We start from the raw sequence: 15,026 nt of genomic DNA on the forward strand, positions 1-15,026 counted from the left end.
AATGTAGTTTGTTATTAACAGCTGTAGTTAACAAATTACGAGTCTTACGATTTTACTTAGAATTAACCTATAAGTCTTCTCTTTTATCATAACATAATAATAAAAATTTTTTGCAACACAAATTAATCGCAGATTTAAGATTCTCATATTAATATCAGATTATTTTAATATCCTTATAAAGATACTTATAGCATCAAAAATGATTAAATTGCTTGTAATTTAACAAGTGATATTACTTCTTTGGTTTTGCCCATGATTGCGTTTAAAGATCGAAAAAGATTTTGGCGCGCGGTTTACAGAATCACGTACATGTATAACGTATAAATTCACACAGCGATATTTAAGCAATAATACTGAACTGCTTAACTATAAATACAGGATTTCTCTTATTCAATTAGCTAAAAAAAAATTTTTCTCCTGATTTACAACATTAACAAATTTAATTCGCTGTATTCTGTTGAAAGAAGTTCAAAGTGCGCGAATGAAGGAAAACGATCTATCTTAATTTACAATCGACTATCCTTGGACAGATAGCATCATTCTCCTCCTTCAATTATCCTCGTATAGAGCGCGATAGTGCTGTCAACACGTCTAAGAATCGAGGATTTCAGATGACAATACCAAATGGGGATGGATTCTGAGTGCATCGTGAAAGATACGGAGAAAGAGGGGGCTGGGGACAAAGCGTCCGGTCTTGGCGTCCAACGAGCAACGCTCGTCTCACCCCCGTGCGTCGTGGCGGTGCCAGAAGAAGTATTCTTGCATTGGCCGTCGCCGTCGTCGTCGACATCATCTTCGTCGTCGTCGCCGTCGGCCGGCCCGATGGCGGCAGCGACGACGTCAGCGACGCCGCTCCACGCTTGGCGTCGAGGTTAGCGCCGGCCGGTCGCTCGAATCGGCGCCTGGCTGTCTCTTTCTCTCTGTCCCTCTCCCACTCCTTCTCTCTTTCTCTCTTTTGTTTGTCTGCAGCCGGGAGAGAGCAGCCGTCGTTTCGTCGTCGTCGTCGTCGTCGTTCGTTCGTTCGTTCGTTCGACGGCGACGACGTGGCTCTGCCAGCCGGCTGTCGCCATCCGCGCGCGGTCTCCCCTTCCTCATCCCTGTTCAACCCATCGCGTTCTGGTTCCCGTACCCGCCTGCCCGATCTATTTCGCGGTATGGATGCGTTTAGGTAATGAAACGAAGCCGTCCGCGAAAAATCGCTTTCAGGTTTAACACCGCTGAAGCCGCGTTACGTGTATACGGTCCGACGGCCGGGGTATCATCGCGCGTCGTTAGCGAGCGTTGAAATTACCGTCCCGCCTGTATTACGTCCGTCGCCCGTGCGGTCTCCAGCAATCATACATTTATCGTACCACCACGATTTGTCTTAATTAATCTCTATTAAAACGATTCGCATTACTGCGTTTAGCGAATAAATCTATTCGATCGTGATCGATGGCGACATTTTTTTTAATTTAAAAAGTATTGACATATTTTAAGAATTGCATATATTGTCGTTTTAACAGATTCTTCTGATCGTTTTTCAAAACTTTTTAACGTTCTTGAATGTTTTTTACGGAACGAAGGAGATCGTTTCGTTATTCATCGCCACGATTGAATTTTGCAAACAATCTTGAGAAATGTTTGATGGCAATACGTTTCATTTCAATGAATTTTGATATGCAAAAGTTTAAACGAGATCAATATATTTTTGAAATCACTTTCGATCCATCAAACTCACGGAGAAAAATGGATAATCTTACAAGTCTAGTAAAAACGTCCCGACTATTTTTGCCGAACTTATGACAAATTGTACTTGCTTCATGAAAATAAAAAATACCGAATACTGTATAAGTTAAAAAGCACATTATTTAGTGAAACCATTCAAGTGATTATTATTTTGCAATAAAATAAATATAATTTTTTAACACTGTTATAAGCACAAACAAAACTCTCGAGACTTTATTTACACTTGCCGCGCAATAAAGTCAATTTTGTCAGCGCTAAAAAATACTCGTTAATAAACTAAATTCTGTTGCGATGTACGGTGATTTATAGATCAAGAAATAATTTTTTTGCAGAAGTATAAAATTTACTAGAATTCTAACGCCTATATACTTTATTATACTTTCTTCTCCGTGTTCGATTAAGAATCACGAGACTATAGAAATTTTTTTAAACGTGCTTTTATTCTCTCTCTGTCGAGAGGATGGAAATCGATCGCGGTACACCGCGCCGTCGGGGCCCGCAGCAAAATTCCGAGGCCCCATCGCCATAACAAACAAGGCATCAATCCGGTAACTGACGCTGCGGCGCGCGCCGCAACTCGTTCGCGTAATTAGATCATGATCCTGCGGCGCGTAGCCGAAACCAAACGCGAGTCGTTTCGTAGCTGAGGGCCAGCCAGGTAATGGGACTTGGCCGAGCCGACGTGATTCGTGAGCCGGCGAAAGGCTCGTTCCGATTGCCGTCCGTCGATCGTCTACCATCATCATGGAGGTATCGGCCCTTCGAAACTATCGGGGCTATGTTTTATGAAAGGGGTCCTGGCGCCGCTGCTGGCGACGCGTATACACGTCCTCCTCTCTGATTTCTCCCTTCCTTACTTTTCTCTTTTTCTCTTCATCGCCTCCCTCAGTGCCAGCCCGACGTGGCGTCCCTTAACCCAAACCATTATCCGTGTACCGCACGATTATAGGGCAACGGGACCGACAAATAGTCGCAGGCTAAGTCCATAGGCGTCAGCAAAAAGGGACGCGTTCTCTCCGAGGGAATTTTTAATTTCTGCTGATAAGTTTATACCAAAAATATTATTTTTCAGAAATATAAAGTTCAGCTGAAAAAAGACTGAAAACATTGTTATAAGATTATGTACTAGAAATATACTCTTATATTATTCTTCATATTATCTTTTGTATTTGAAAAAATATCATAAATTCGAAACAAAATTGTATTCTATGATGAAACATTTCACGCTGTCAAATGAAGATTTTTCCCAAACATCTCTGCCTTCTCCCGAGAATATGACTTTTGACGCCCATGCGGAGCACCCCCGGCTATTCGCGCGCGCCTTATGGAGCCGGTACATACGATTCTTCGCTACACAAACAAACCCACGTATACTCGCGCATCGGTTAACAATCCGCCTCGCCTGCATTTCAACCCTCGTTGTTTGCAATGTGCTACCAAGATCGTTGTCTCTATGTTTGGGCTACTGTCAGGCTCAGAGTCGTTGAAATATTTGGGTTTATCATCCAAAGCTTGTTTTACACATTCCATACAATACACTTTATTCATAAGCTATCATGAAAATATCCTTGGGACATTCAGAGAACAGAGCGACGTCTTTAGGACATCCTTAGAGGTCTGTTCTGCATGGAGGATTCTATTTTGATAAAAATACAGAAAAAACTACATAAAGAAATATATTTATTAATTGTATTTTTTTTCGTAACTATATCATCTTTATTATCGAACACTTTGACACAACTATTTCAAATTAAAATTCTATTGAATTAAAATGATGTTGAAATTCTCTGAGGACTGAGGAGTACTTTGCATGCCTCTTTATATTTTCAAAATGCATTTTATTTTCAATGTTTTTGTGGTCAAAGATCCTATTAATAACTCGATGATGTTTCACGAAGAGGAGACCACGTTGATCTTCGATACACCCTGTGTTATCCGTTAAGACTTCGAGAGCTCCTCAGATAATACATCGCGGGGATCAACAATTTCCCTGGGGCAGCAGGTGCAACGCAAGCAGGTGATGCAACGCCCACGTTCCGGAGACTGCCGATAAGGCAGCTCGCACGGTCTCCTCTCCTTTTACCTGGCCGTCTCTCGAGTTACCTCAGGCTGATCTCGTTCCGCACGCGAATTGAACGCATTCAGTACTATACACTTACTACAGTCGCTCACCAATCGGTTAAGTAATGGCCGCAGCACACACTTTTGCATGACGCATAATACATGATGCATAAGAGAATCAACAAATCACAATCCTTCTTTTCCTCCCACTTCACGGAAGAGAACCATTTTGATTGGTTGATTCTCTTATGCGTCATGCAAAAGTGTGTGCTGCGGTCTTAACAGTTTTATGTGACTGGCTGGATCTAAAGGTAAGAACCAATCATGCTCGATTATTACTTATAATAGCTGCTCAGTAAGCGATTGTACATACAATAGTACTGCAGTCACTGTAGAATGCATCCATTGAATGATACGATAAGACTTTTTTTTTTTTTTACATACTCCAGGATTAAACATTCTCTTGCATAATTTGTATTTTTTCTTTTGCTTTTCACATTGAAGAGAAGAAGATAAGCAGTGCAAGAAGTGTTCTGGAATATGGAAAAAGAACAGGCCTAATGGATGCGCTCGGTTTTCGGCATTCACATATGTTGTATAAATTTTATTCTATCTTTTTCCTGCATTGAATAAATAATAAAGACATAGAATGAAGAGAGAGCTTACAGCGCGTGAGCGCACGAATCGAACGCAAATATTCTCATGGCGCTGACGCGGTACCGTAACTTAACTACCGTTTGCTCTCGTCGTGCCAGCAATGTCCAGGCAGATCCGACGAGAGTGAGTTACGTTACGTAACGACAAAAGAACACTTGGTCGATATGAGTCGGGTTCATTGATAAGTTATCAAGGATTATTTACTTCTCCGGCGGACTGTTCGCGGATTCACCGCGCAAAGCCGCGCGTAAGCGTAACGCGTGGCGTGGCAACTAAACGACGACGGCTATACGACAACGTCCAAAGTGCGCCGCGAGGATGTACGTGGGCCGCGCACAGGCCCGCGCATTCGCCCGCACTTAGTCCCACGAGCAGCAAAGCGGCGAGCGGACACGCTGCCGGGAGCGAGTAGCCGCTGTCACGTTCTTCCCGCACCGGTCGGTCCTACGACGAACCTACGCCGCGATCCTACGCGCAGACGGGAGCATGGAGCCGTCCACGGCCACGTATTTGGGTCTAGATCTCAGCACGCAGCAGGTAAAAATGACGGTAACGCGTGCTCGGGACACGCGCGGGGATTGACACGCGGAGGTTCGAGCGTATTCGATCGATTTGCATCAACATGCGATTTAAATGAACGGAATCGCTTGCGGGTTGATTGTGTATTTTGAAACGAGTATCGTGAAAGTTACAAAAAGTGAACGAATTTATTAGGATATTTATAAGGGAAAATTTTTCGCAATATAAAATATTCACAGATTTACAACATTCATGCAACATCTGATTATTAATATTTTTATAAAGTTGCTTATTAGCGAGATTTTGTAAATTAACTGCTATAAATTTTTTATTTAAAATAGAAAATATCAAATAGATTCGAAAAACTCATTAAAAATATACAATATATAGAAGTCGGTCAAGAAACTGATACGACTTATTTAAAATAAAATATGTAAAATAGAGATTTCGAAAACTTAATTAAAAATATAATCAGATATGCGTATATATAATTTCTCATAGAAATATTTTAGCAATAAGATCCGCTTTGATCGAATATGGAAATTTTCTTATTTAATTAGATTTATTTTCATCGATCAAATGCGTATCACTTAATTTATAATTTTGACACCTAGATTTGCTTATGTTTGTATTTGTTACCTCGTTTCAAGATATGTTTTTCATTTGATGACACAAGTATCCTTTTATCTTTATTATTTACTGAATGTCAAGAAAGATAAAATGATGTTTGTGTCGATTTATATCACCAAATGAAAAGCACTTACAATTAATATTTTAGAGAGAAGCAGAAGAGGAACGTTGTTTATACTTTTGAAACTCTACTTTTAGATTCCTTTCGAATTTTTTTCTAAAGGCATGACTTAATGATCCTTACAACGTTTGTTGGCGTGCGTTAGAATTATTTCGATGATCACCGTTCGGGATACGAAACTCGGATGTTGCGAAGTAAGGTTTTTTTTAATCCTATATTAGACTGCATTAGAACTTTCTTTCTCGCTTTCACCAAGTATCGAACATATAGAAAATAGAACTTGAAGTTTTAAAAATATAAACTATATATCAGCTACAAAAAAGGAACAGACTTATAACACGAAAAAGCAATCGTTCTTATTCATTAAGAAAAAAATGTCGGATATACGTGATTTATTTTTTTAGGTTTGTAGTCGTAAAAAATTAGAGTCACCGCAATCTTGGCTTCCTAAAACCCATATCATACTATGCATTGGAGACTAAGAATTGCAAATTCGAGATTATTCAATCAGTCGGATAATTTTCAATTTCAATCCGTTTCGTTATGATTAGCTGAAATCTAATTCGTAATCCTTAATCTCCAATGTGCAGCGATAGTAACACAACGAAAAAGGAATTACGCGGGAAAATTTCTAATTATAAGCGTGATACATTTTTTTTTTCAAAAAACTATGGCCGTACGAAGAATCTCGAGATTATTATATACCGAATCGCAATGCACGCGATGCAAATCTCATTTCCTGAAGAACGGTATTCCGGATGTTCCTGGGAAAAAATAACAAAAGCGCGACGGCTTTAAAACGCGCTAATTATTTATAATTACCTGAAATCCACATAAACGTAATTTAAGCATGAGCATCTTTTTGGAACTTTCTATATATATCTTAGAGCAGTGTCCATCCGCTTTTAATTCGATTTCTTAAATTCTTCTGTTAATCGCCAAGCAATTCAATTATTAATCATTCTTCGTCATCAATGCCCCCATTCACTTCGCGAGTGATAACCTTAGGATGAGTGTGTTTACGAGTTTCATTAGCGTCGAATAAAGATGACCCGGGAGGCTCTAGGGTTTACTCGGCGCGACGCCCGCGTAAGGCAGTCTTAAAAGTATGTCAATACGACAGCTAGCTGTTTCGTAAGGTATTCTACGCAGGAAACATGCGATCAAGTCAAAAGAGGAGTCGCGAGGCGCTCTGACGTCTTCAGGAGGGTCACTATTATCTAATAGCATGATAAAACGAGTCTGTTGGCAGATTAAACGAGCATGGAAGAAAAACATAATTGGCGAAACGATAAAAATGTGACGAAATAGAAATATTATGGCTGATAATTAACATCGCAGGACGATTATTTTACGACGTAAAAATTCGCACACCGCGGGATACAAGCGTTGAGTTGTGATAAATAGTTTTATTGTAGCACTGTATATAGCATAGTTGAACTACATACAATGTATTTGTAAAGATTTCTAGCGCAACATTATAATTAATTGATGTATATGCATAATCAGAGAGTATAGACTAAATCTTTTAATAAATATTATAACTTCTTACTGTGTGTGTGTGTGTGTGTGTGTGTGTGTGTGAGTGCGTGTGCGCGCGCGCATATACATATATATTTACAATCGTAACTCATGACGAATAGTAAATAAATTATAGTTTCTCGAACGTTAAATTGAGAAATAATTAAATCAATTATTATATTCAATTATTTAATACCATCATCGATATTATTGCTGTTTATCCGAACGTATCACGTAGAAACTATTCGAAAAATCACATTAATCATATCCGTATTCAGACTAATTGATTGATTTGATTTCAGTTGAAGGCAGTGGTAGTCGATGACAATCTAGCCATTCTTCACGAAACTAGCGTGCAATTCGACAATGATTTACCAGAATTTAGGTATGACTAAAAAAATCTCTAAATATAAGAGTGTTATTTTGTGTATTGTCTTGTTAGTCGAATTAGCTGCTCTTTTCATTGAACGATTCTATTGAACAAATTAAAATGATTAAAAATTATTAATATACATACATATATATATATATAACACATAATATACACTACACGATGGATGGATGGATGGATGAATAAATTAAAGAAAAACTGTAAACCAAGTCTCCTTTTTGGCTTGTAAATGCTGAAGTAAACAAAATTTCTATTCTTTTATTCTATATTACACGATGGATGATATGATAACAATGGTTATCGCTGTACATCTATCAAGATATACACTAGCGAATGAAAAATGTCAGAAAACACTTGTAGTATTCAATGATATACATTAAGTTTATATAACAAGAGTATATTCTAACGTTGCAGAACTTACGGAGGGGTTATACGGAAGAAGGAAGAGTCACATGTTGTAGTGGTGCCTTCTTTGATGTGGGTTAAGGCTTTAGACATGATACTAGACAAATTACGCGTCTGTGGCGTTGACTTTAGCAAAGTAGCAGCCATTTCTGGTTGTGCACAGGTAACATGGCCGTATTCAAAACAAAATCCATTATTTTAGAAATGCCGTAGAGATAAACATAAAGTATGTTTATTCGTACATTTTAATGGTATGAACAGCAACATGGTACAGTCTATTGGAGCAAAGGTAGCCGGAACCGGTTACAACATTTAGACCCGATAAAATTTTTACACGAACAATTCGCTACGTCGTTTTCCGTGACTCATTCACCCATATGGATGGATTCTAGTACGTCAAAAGAGTGTAGCGTTCTAGAGGAGATCGTGGGTGGTCCTCAAGTAAGCATTATTCTCACTCACTTGCCTGCATATAATAATGATGGATTATACAATGTAAATTTAACGGATATTTAACAGATTAAATGTCCGTAAAAAATACGTATGCAAAAATATACACCAAAATATCTAGTCTACGTTAAAGTTTATATAAAAGTTTATACAATGCACATTTATTCGCTAACGTTAGCTTTCACAGGAATTAATTTTCGCGATGTAAAATTTTCTAAATGACTTACAGTTGTAATTATACGAGAACAAATTGGCTAAATATTTTGAAGTAACCGGCTTAGATTTAGTATACACTGGTATACACACGAACCGACAACGTATATCTATACGATACTGTGATTTCAGAAATTAGCGGAAATAACGGGTTCACGGGCATACGAGAGATTCTCAGGACCGCAGATAGCAAAAATAGCACGCACGAAGCCGGAAGCCTACTGCAGCACTGAGGTATTACCTACTAAAAACTTGTGGCTTCCTTCAAAAAAATGAAAACGGCAATCCAACCGAGGTATTCGTTACGTACGACTACATTGATTGAATTGATTGAACTTTATTATACAATTGTTTATTGCTTATATATATCTCATGAATGTGTTAGTTTTACAAAGTATTAATGCATAACATCGAATTTGCATTAACTCGCTGTTGGTTTAACTCGCATTATGTTTTTATTTCCTTTTATTCGCTTGACGGAAATAAAAATTTAATCACCGTGTGATTTGACACCTCTAATTATATCACGATGATCGAAACTATGCGTAATACGCTTTGTGCCGCTTCTAAAACGCGTCTAAGGCGAATGTGTTATTATTTATATATGACCCGTTCTTTTTTCTCTTTTTCTAGAGGATCTCGTTGGTGAGTAATTTTATTGCCTCCTTGTTTCTGGGCGATTACGCACCTATCGATTGGTCGGATGGCTCGGGTATGAATCTGTTAAATATCCGTACTAAAGACTGGGATGATATGTTGTTGGAGGTAAAATGGCATTATGTACAGTATGTTGTGTAATTTCGTTGTATACTTAATGTACATATATTTATTATATTATAGACTTGCGCATCAGGATTGAGAGAGAAACTAGGTAATCCTGTTTCATCGTATAGCGATATCGGGCCTATATCACCTTATTTTGTGGAAAGATTTAGTTTCAATGAGAAATGTAGGATAATCGCGTTCACCGGAGACAACCCTGGCTCCTTAATAGGTATGTATTACCTCTACACTCAACCACGATTTTGTTAATACGAATAACAACTTTAGAATATCCTTTGTATTCACAATAAGAATGATACGTAGGTATGAGGCTGAAAGAAGGTGATATCACTTGCAGTTTGGGCACAAGTGATACCTTGGTTTTATGGTTGAACAAACCTAAAACTGTAACGAATGGTCACATACTATGCAATCCAGTAGACGATCAGGCCTATATGGCGTTACTTTGGTAAGTATCTTTTATATTACGATTATTTTATAATATAAAAAATAATTTTGTATTGCAGTTTCAAAAACGGTTCTTTGACGCGCGAAAGAATACGAGATGATGCTGCGCAAGGTAGTTGGCAGATATTCAATGAATTATTAGAAAGTACACCGCGAGGAAACTTCGGGAATTTTGCCTTATATTACGATACGCAAGAGATCTTACCTTTCGTCATAGGTGATTATAGATACAACAAAGCCAATGACGAGATCTCTCGATACAGTTCGAAGGAAGTAGAAGTGAGAGCGTTAATCGAGGGTCAATTTGTTGCAAAGAGAGCGTACGCTGAAGACTTTGGATTTGTCATTGGCAAGTAATTTTCTGCAAGCTTCTCTTTTACGGTTTTATTTTTCAAAAACTTCTCTGATAAGTTTTCTTTTTATGAAGGACGTAATACTCGGATAATTGCAACGGGAGGTGCATCTATAAATAAAGCTATATTGCAAGTACTTTCCGACGTATTCAATTCGCCAGTGTACATTTCGGTAAATATATTATTATACTAATCCTCATTATATATTATTATATTATTCATATTTAATATATACACGACGATACTTTATATTGGTATAATTTTGTTTGATAGGAAGCAGCTAATTCAGCTATGATAGGTGCAGCGTATCAAGCAAAACATGGCTTATTGCAAAATAATTGTAGCTTCGATGAAATTATACGCTGCTTGCCAGAATTGACGCTGGTATGTCAGCCTTATGATGATGCCGAATCGGTAAGTAAAGCGATTTTTTGAATATTTATTATCATAATTGATCATTTATTGATATTTTTAGATTTACAAGCCTATGACCATACGTTATCGCAAAATAATAGAAAAGATATTAAAGAAACGGAGTGAACAAAAGCGTATATAAATCTTATATGTAACAAAATGTTCTAAAGAGGCCTCTTATATATGATGTTACTCGAAGTAAACACAAAACAGATCTGTACTTTTGGAGAACATTTTTCTATATATATTTTCAAATTATTTAGAATATTTAAATTTATATAATGTACCTTTTTGTATTAAAAAAAAAAGCATTTCATATATGGGTAAGGACCTTTTGTATATTTTGAACGAATGTGTAAAAAATGCTCTTATTCGCAGCTTTAATTAACGTTGTAAATATGCATTTTTAAAGATTAAAAATAAAACGATTATTTTAATATATAAAGTGAGAGAAAGATGTATCTATGAAACATCTTGAAATAATTTATAAATTATAGCAATTACTACTGTCATTTTGTAATTTTAGTAATTTACAAGATATATTGACATGCAACATGTCAGCCACACACACAAATTCAAAGTAAATATAAAACCATAATATTACACAAACATTACATTAATACAATGCAAAAGAACTCAAGATTAAATAACAATAAAAAATATTTAATGTAATATTTATTAAATTATAAATTTTTATTGTTATATATATTGTTAGACTGAGCTTGAATAAATGCAATATATATTTTGATATTATCTTAAAATGATTAAAGCAATACAATTCTTAAGGCATTGATACACTATGTCATAATTATAATAATTTTATATTCTTAATTTATATATTCACCTTTTTATGTAATCTCTCTTACTTTTTCCTACCACCTCTCTCCTTTGGTAGCAGGTTAATAACATTACCTGAAGTTAAGTTATAATACGCAAGAGTATTGTTATCTTTGAAGAACATTCCCTGGAAGTAGAAAATTATATTTACAGAAAATTATATTTATTGGTAATTCGTCTACATACAAAAAAAATTATCAATGATCATTACCTCATACTGCAACTTTTGTTTTCCAGGTGGCATACCAATTTGCTCGTGAATAAGCGCTTTCATAGTTGCTACAGTATCGCTTATTTGTAAGGTAATGTTCAATGTCTGTCCATTTAATTTCCATTCAGCCTTCTCCGTTATCATAGGTACAGCAATGTTAATTTGTACGGGATCCTAAAAAAAGATTATATATTTTTTTTAGAAATTCATCACTGAAACTTCGATAAATTAATAAACATTAATCTTTTCACCTTATTTCTAGCAAGGAATTGTTGCTCCGGAATTAATGAATCCTCTGTTCTCAATTTCTTAGCCACAGGCTCCTCTTCCAGTGGTTTACTAACAGGATGCTTTAATCCAATCTTTAAAAAAAAAAATTAAAATAAATTAAATCTTAATCCTTCCCCATGATAAGGGGATACGACCACCGGCTTCTTTTCATAGAGCCCATACATTATTTAATAGAGTATTAAAGTTTCATAATGCATATTATTGACTTCTTTTTACCCATTTACCCGTTATATTGATTAGATCATTAGATATAAACAAAACAACATCAATTCAGAAATATTCGGATCCAATTCTACTTTTCTCGAGATCTTGAAAATTTACCTTACCACACACATAGGAGGATTAAAATATAATATAATAAATAATTCATACAATTGTATTTTATTCCAAATTACTTACAGTAGATGTCATCGGTGGCTGTATTGGCGGTGGCGTTGGCATGAATGGTGACATTGCTGGAGCTGTAACAGATTTATTTTATTAAGATTAGCTTTATATGTAAAAATATAATATGTATATTTTTTTGTCGAAATATATGAACAAATTTCATACTCATTAGAGGTGGTGGTCTGGGCGCCATGGGTGGCATAGGTGCCATCATCATCATCGGTGGTTGCGGCATCATCGGCTGAGGTATACCCATAGTAGGCATACTCATTGTTGGTGGTGGAGGAGGTTGAGCAGGTACTGGTATAGGCTTCGGTGCAGGTGGCTTTGGAGGTGCTTTCAATGTAGCTTGGGGTTTCGAAGCAGCAGCAGCCATATGAGAGAGTTCAGTCGCACGATTAACTGGTTTCGGGCCAATCTTCTCTTTTTCCTCGTCAGGCAGAAGACCCTTGACCTTATGAATTTGATGAATCTGTTCTTCTAATGTAATGTTAGCTCGTGCAGCTCTTGTCGCTGCTTCCACACTAGAAGTATGACCGTCCCATGTGACTTTATCATCCTTCTTTTTATCTTCTTCGCCGATTTTCTTTCCAATAGCAGTTTCTTCGTCACCAACACCAAAAATATCAGTACGTCTCTCGGCGAGTTGTTTGAGACTTGCCTCGATTGCTGTGCCTGGTGCAAATACGGTCTCCTGTGCCAGTTTATCTAGATGTTTGTCTCTCTGTTCAACCCAGCGTGGATCTAACAATCCGATACGCATATGTTCTTGCACTTTACTAGCAGGAATACGTTCACCAGTAATAGGCGAAATGAGGTATTCATCCGGTGCCGCGGGACGAGTAGTTTTAGTTGCTATTAAAAAAAGTATTGAAAGTAAAATCTTAATGTAACCTTAGAGTAACTAAAAATTTTAACTAATGATTAGAGGAGAATATGCTTACCATGTTGTTTCGGATCATATCCCTTTTTAACTACCACATTTCCTGGTGTCGGTGGTAATGGAGGCGGTTGCATATTCGTTTCTCGCGTTTTGGGTTCTTTAGATTTGTGAGTATCACCTGGTGGAGACACATCATCCTCATCACTAGAATCTTCCTCCATATCTTGTACCTAAAATATTAAATTATAATACAGTATAAATATTTACATTAAAGCGAATTCATATTGTATATGATAATGAATTAAACTTACTTGATTATTATCTTTTGCACGATCGCCTTTCTCGTTTTCTACACGGGTCTGCGTTTCCTCATCTGCATCACTATCGATTTGCATCTCCACATCCTCACCATCTTCTATACGTTCCTACAAATATTTTTAATCATATATTTAACTTACAATTGCTATATGATTCAGCATTTAGAATCTCAACCAACAAAGTAAAAAATTTTAATAATACAGAAAGCCATAATCTAACCTGCATAAGGACGCGTGCGCCGACTTCATCCGGTGTCGTAGGCGCTGGAAAATTACCTACTTCAAATTGTTGATAGTCTACAGTTTCAACCACGACAAAATCATGCCAGTCAATTTGTGCATAAGCTACTCTTTCTCTTTCTAGTTCCTCCTCCTCTTTACGTCTCTGTGCTTCTTGATATTTTAAATATTCGGCACGATATTTTACTTGCTCTAAAATCTTATCCATATTGAATGCTTCATCCTTGAGACGCGGCAACAAATCTTTTGGTGGAATCAATACCTATAGAAAATGTATTAAATTGCCAATTTTGCAAATAAGAGAAATTTCTATATTTGGTCACAAAGCAATTCTTAGTGCTTAAATATTTCTATGTAAATTTTATACATATCTGATTCTACAAAATGCATGCTAAAATATTTTTGAAAATTTTTTGATTCTATAAATAAATTCATATTCCTAAAACAAAGTTATTGCTATTTGTTTACCTTGGTGTACTGTTCTAAAAGTTTAGTAAAGTACTGAAATAAAGAATGCTGAGGTCGTAGGAAATCAAACTGAAAATTTCTTTGCTCGCGATTCATTAAATTAGTCAAAAACTGTCTCCCATTACGTGCAACAAACTGAGCAGTTAGCTTCACAATATCTCTGAAAAATAAGTTTTACTTATTTTAATAGAATGTAAAATATCAATTATCTATATGTAAAGATTATTACATACAAATCCAAAGCAGATATAGAAGGAGGATCTGCAATAAATTCAAACTCAGTCGGTGGATCTTTGGGTACAAACGGTTGTTCAACTTGCTTAAGGATTTCCTGCTGCTTTTGATGTGCAGTAAGATTGATTGTTTTCCCAGGAACTGTACCCACTGTAGGTTCCTGACCTTTTCCTTCCTTAAACTCTTTCACTTTGTGCTGATAGTAAGCATGATAAGGATCACCAAAATTTAAGAAATTAAATTTTGGATTACCTAATTCATTCTGTCTGATCCTGGATTCAAATTCTGGACCATTCCTGGCTACAAAGCTGGCCGTTTTATCAACGATATCTGAATTTTTATATAAGAAAAAAAACAAACGGTTGACATACATCAAACAGTATCACAGAATTAGCGTTTTGTGGGAGTCAAAATACACTTTTCTATATACGTCTTATTTCTCTTTTTATTATTGTTATATATTTA

The 15,026-nt window shown here is 36.5% G+C and overlaps 2 protein-coding genes across 2 annotated transcripts in view; one reads left to right on the forward strand and one right to left on the reverse strand.

Moving 5' to 3' along the window:
* The first annotated feature begins 624 nt into the window (after positions 1–624).
* Positions 625–10,903, forward strand: LOC108771450 (xylulose kinase). Its single transcript, XM_018536755.1, has 14 exons — positions 625–871; positions 3,201–3,343; positions 4,810–4,983; positions 7,540–7,622; positions 8,043–8,196; positions 8,295–8,474; positions 8,829–8,930; positions 9,330–9,461; positions 9,537–9,690; positions 9,783–9,927; positions 9,986–10,275; positions 10,354–10,451; positions 10,553–10,693; positions 10,755–10,903. Exons 1-14 carry the CDS (start codon positions 625–627, stop codon positions 10,833–10,835), a joined length of 2,124 nt encoding a protein of 707 aa, XP_018392257.1. The 3' UTR covers positions 10,836–10,903.
* Positions 10,904–11,477: 574 nt separating this feature from the next.
* Sf3a1 (splicing factor 3A subunit 1) overlaps positions 11,478–15,026 on the reverse strand; it is a 4,120-nt gene continuing 571 nt past the window's right edge. The window contains exons 2-11 of the mRNA XM_018536775.1: positions 14,561–14,891; positions 14,328–14,487; positions 13,840–14,121; positions 13,614–13,727; positions 13,364–13,532; positions 12,585–13,274; positions 12,432–12,493; positions 11,993–12,103; positions 11,742–11,915; positions 11,478–11,657 (exon numbers count right to left, since the gene is read on the reverse strand). Coding sequence (XP_018392277.1) covers positions 11,556–11,657; positions 11,742–11,915; positions 11,993–12,103; positions 12,432–12,493; positions 12,585–13,274; positions 13,364–13,532; positions 13,614–13,727; positions 13,840–14,121; positions 14,328–14,487; positions 14,561–14,891 — 2,195 coding nt within the window. The 3' untranslated portion in view covers positions 11,478–11,555. The remainder of the gene's footprint in view (positions 11,658–11,741; positions 11,916–11,992; positions 12,104–12,431; positions 12,494–12,584; positions 13,275–13,363; positions 13,533–13,613; positions 13,728–13,839; positions 14,122–14,327; positions 14,488–14,560; positions 14,892–15,026) is intronic.

The sequence above is a fragment of the Cyphomyrmex costatus genome, unplaced genomic scaffold (genome assembly GCF_001594065.2).
Source record: "Cyphomyrmex costatus isolate MS0001 unplaced genomic scaffold, Ccosl1.0 scaffold159, whole genome shotgun sequence".
Classification (NCBI taxonomy): Eukaryota; Metazoa; Arthropoda; class Insecta; order Hymenoptera; family Formicidae; genus Cyphomyrmex; species Cyphomyrmex costatus.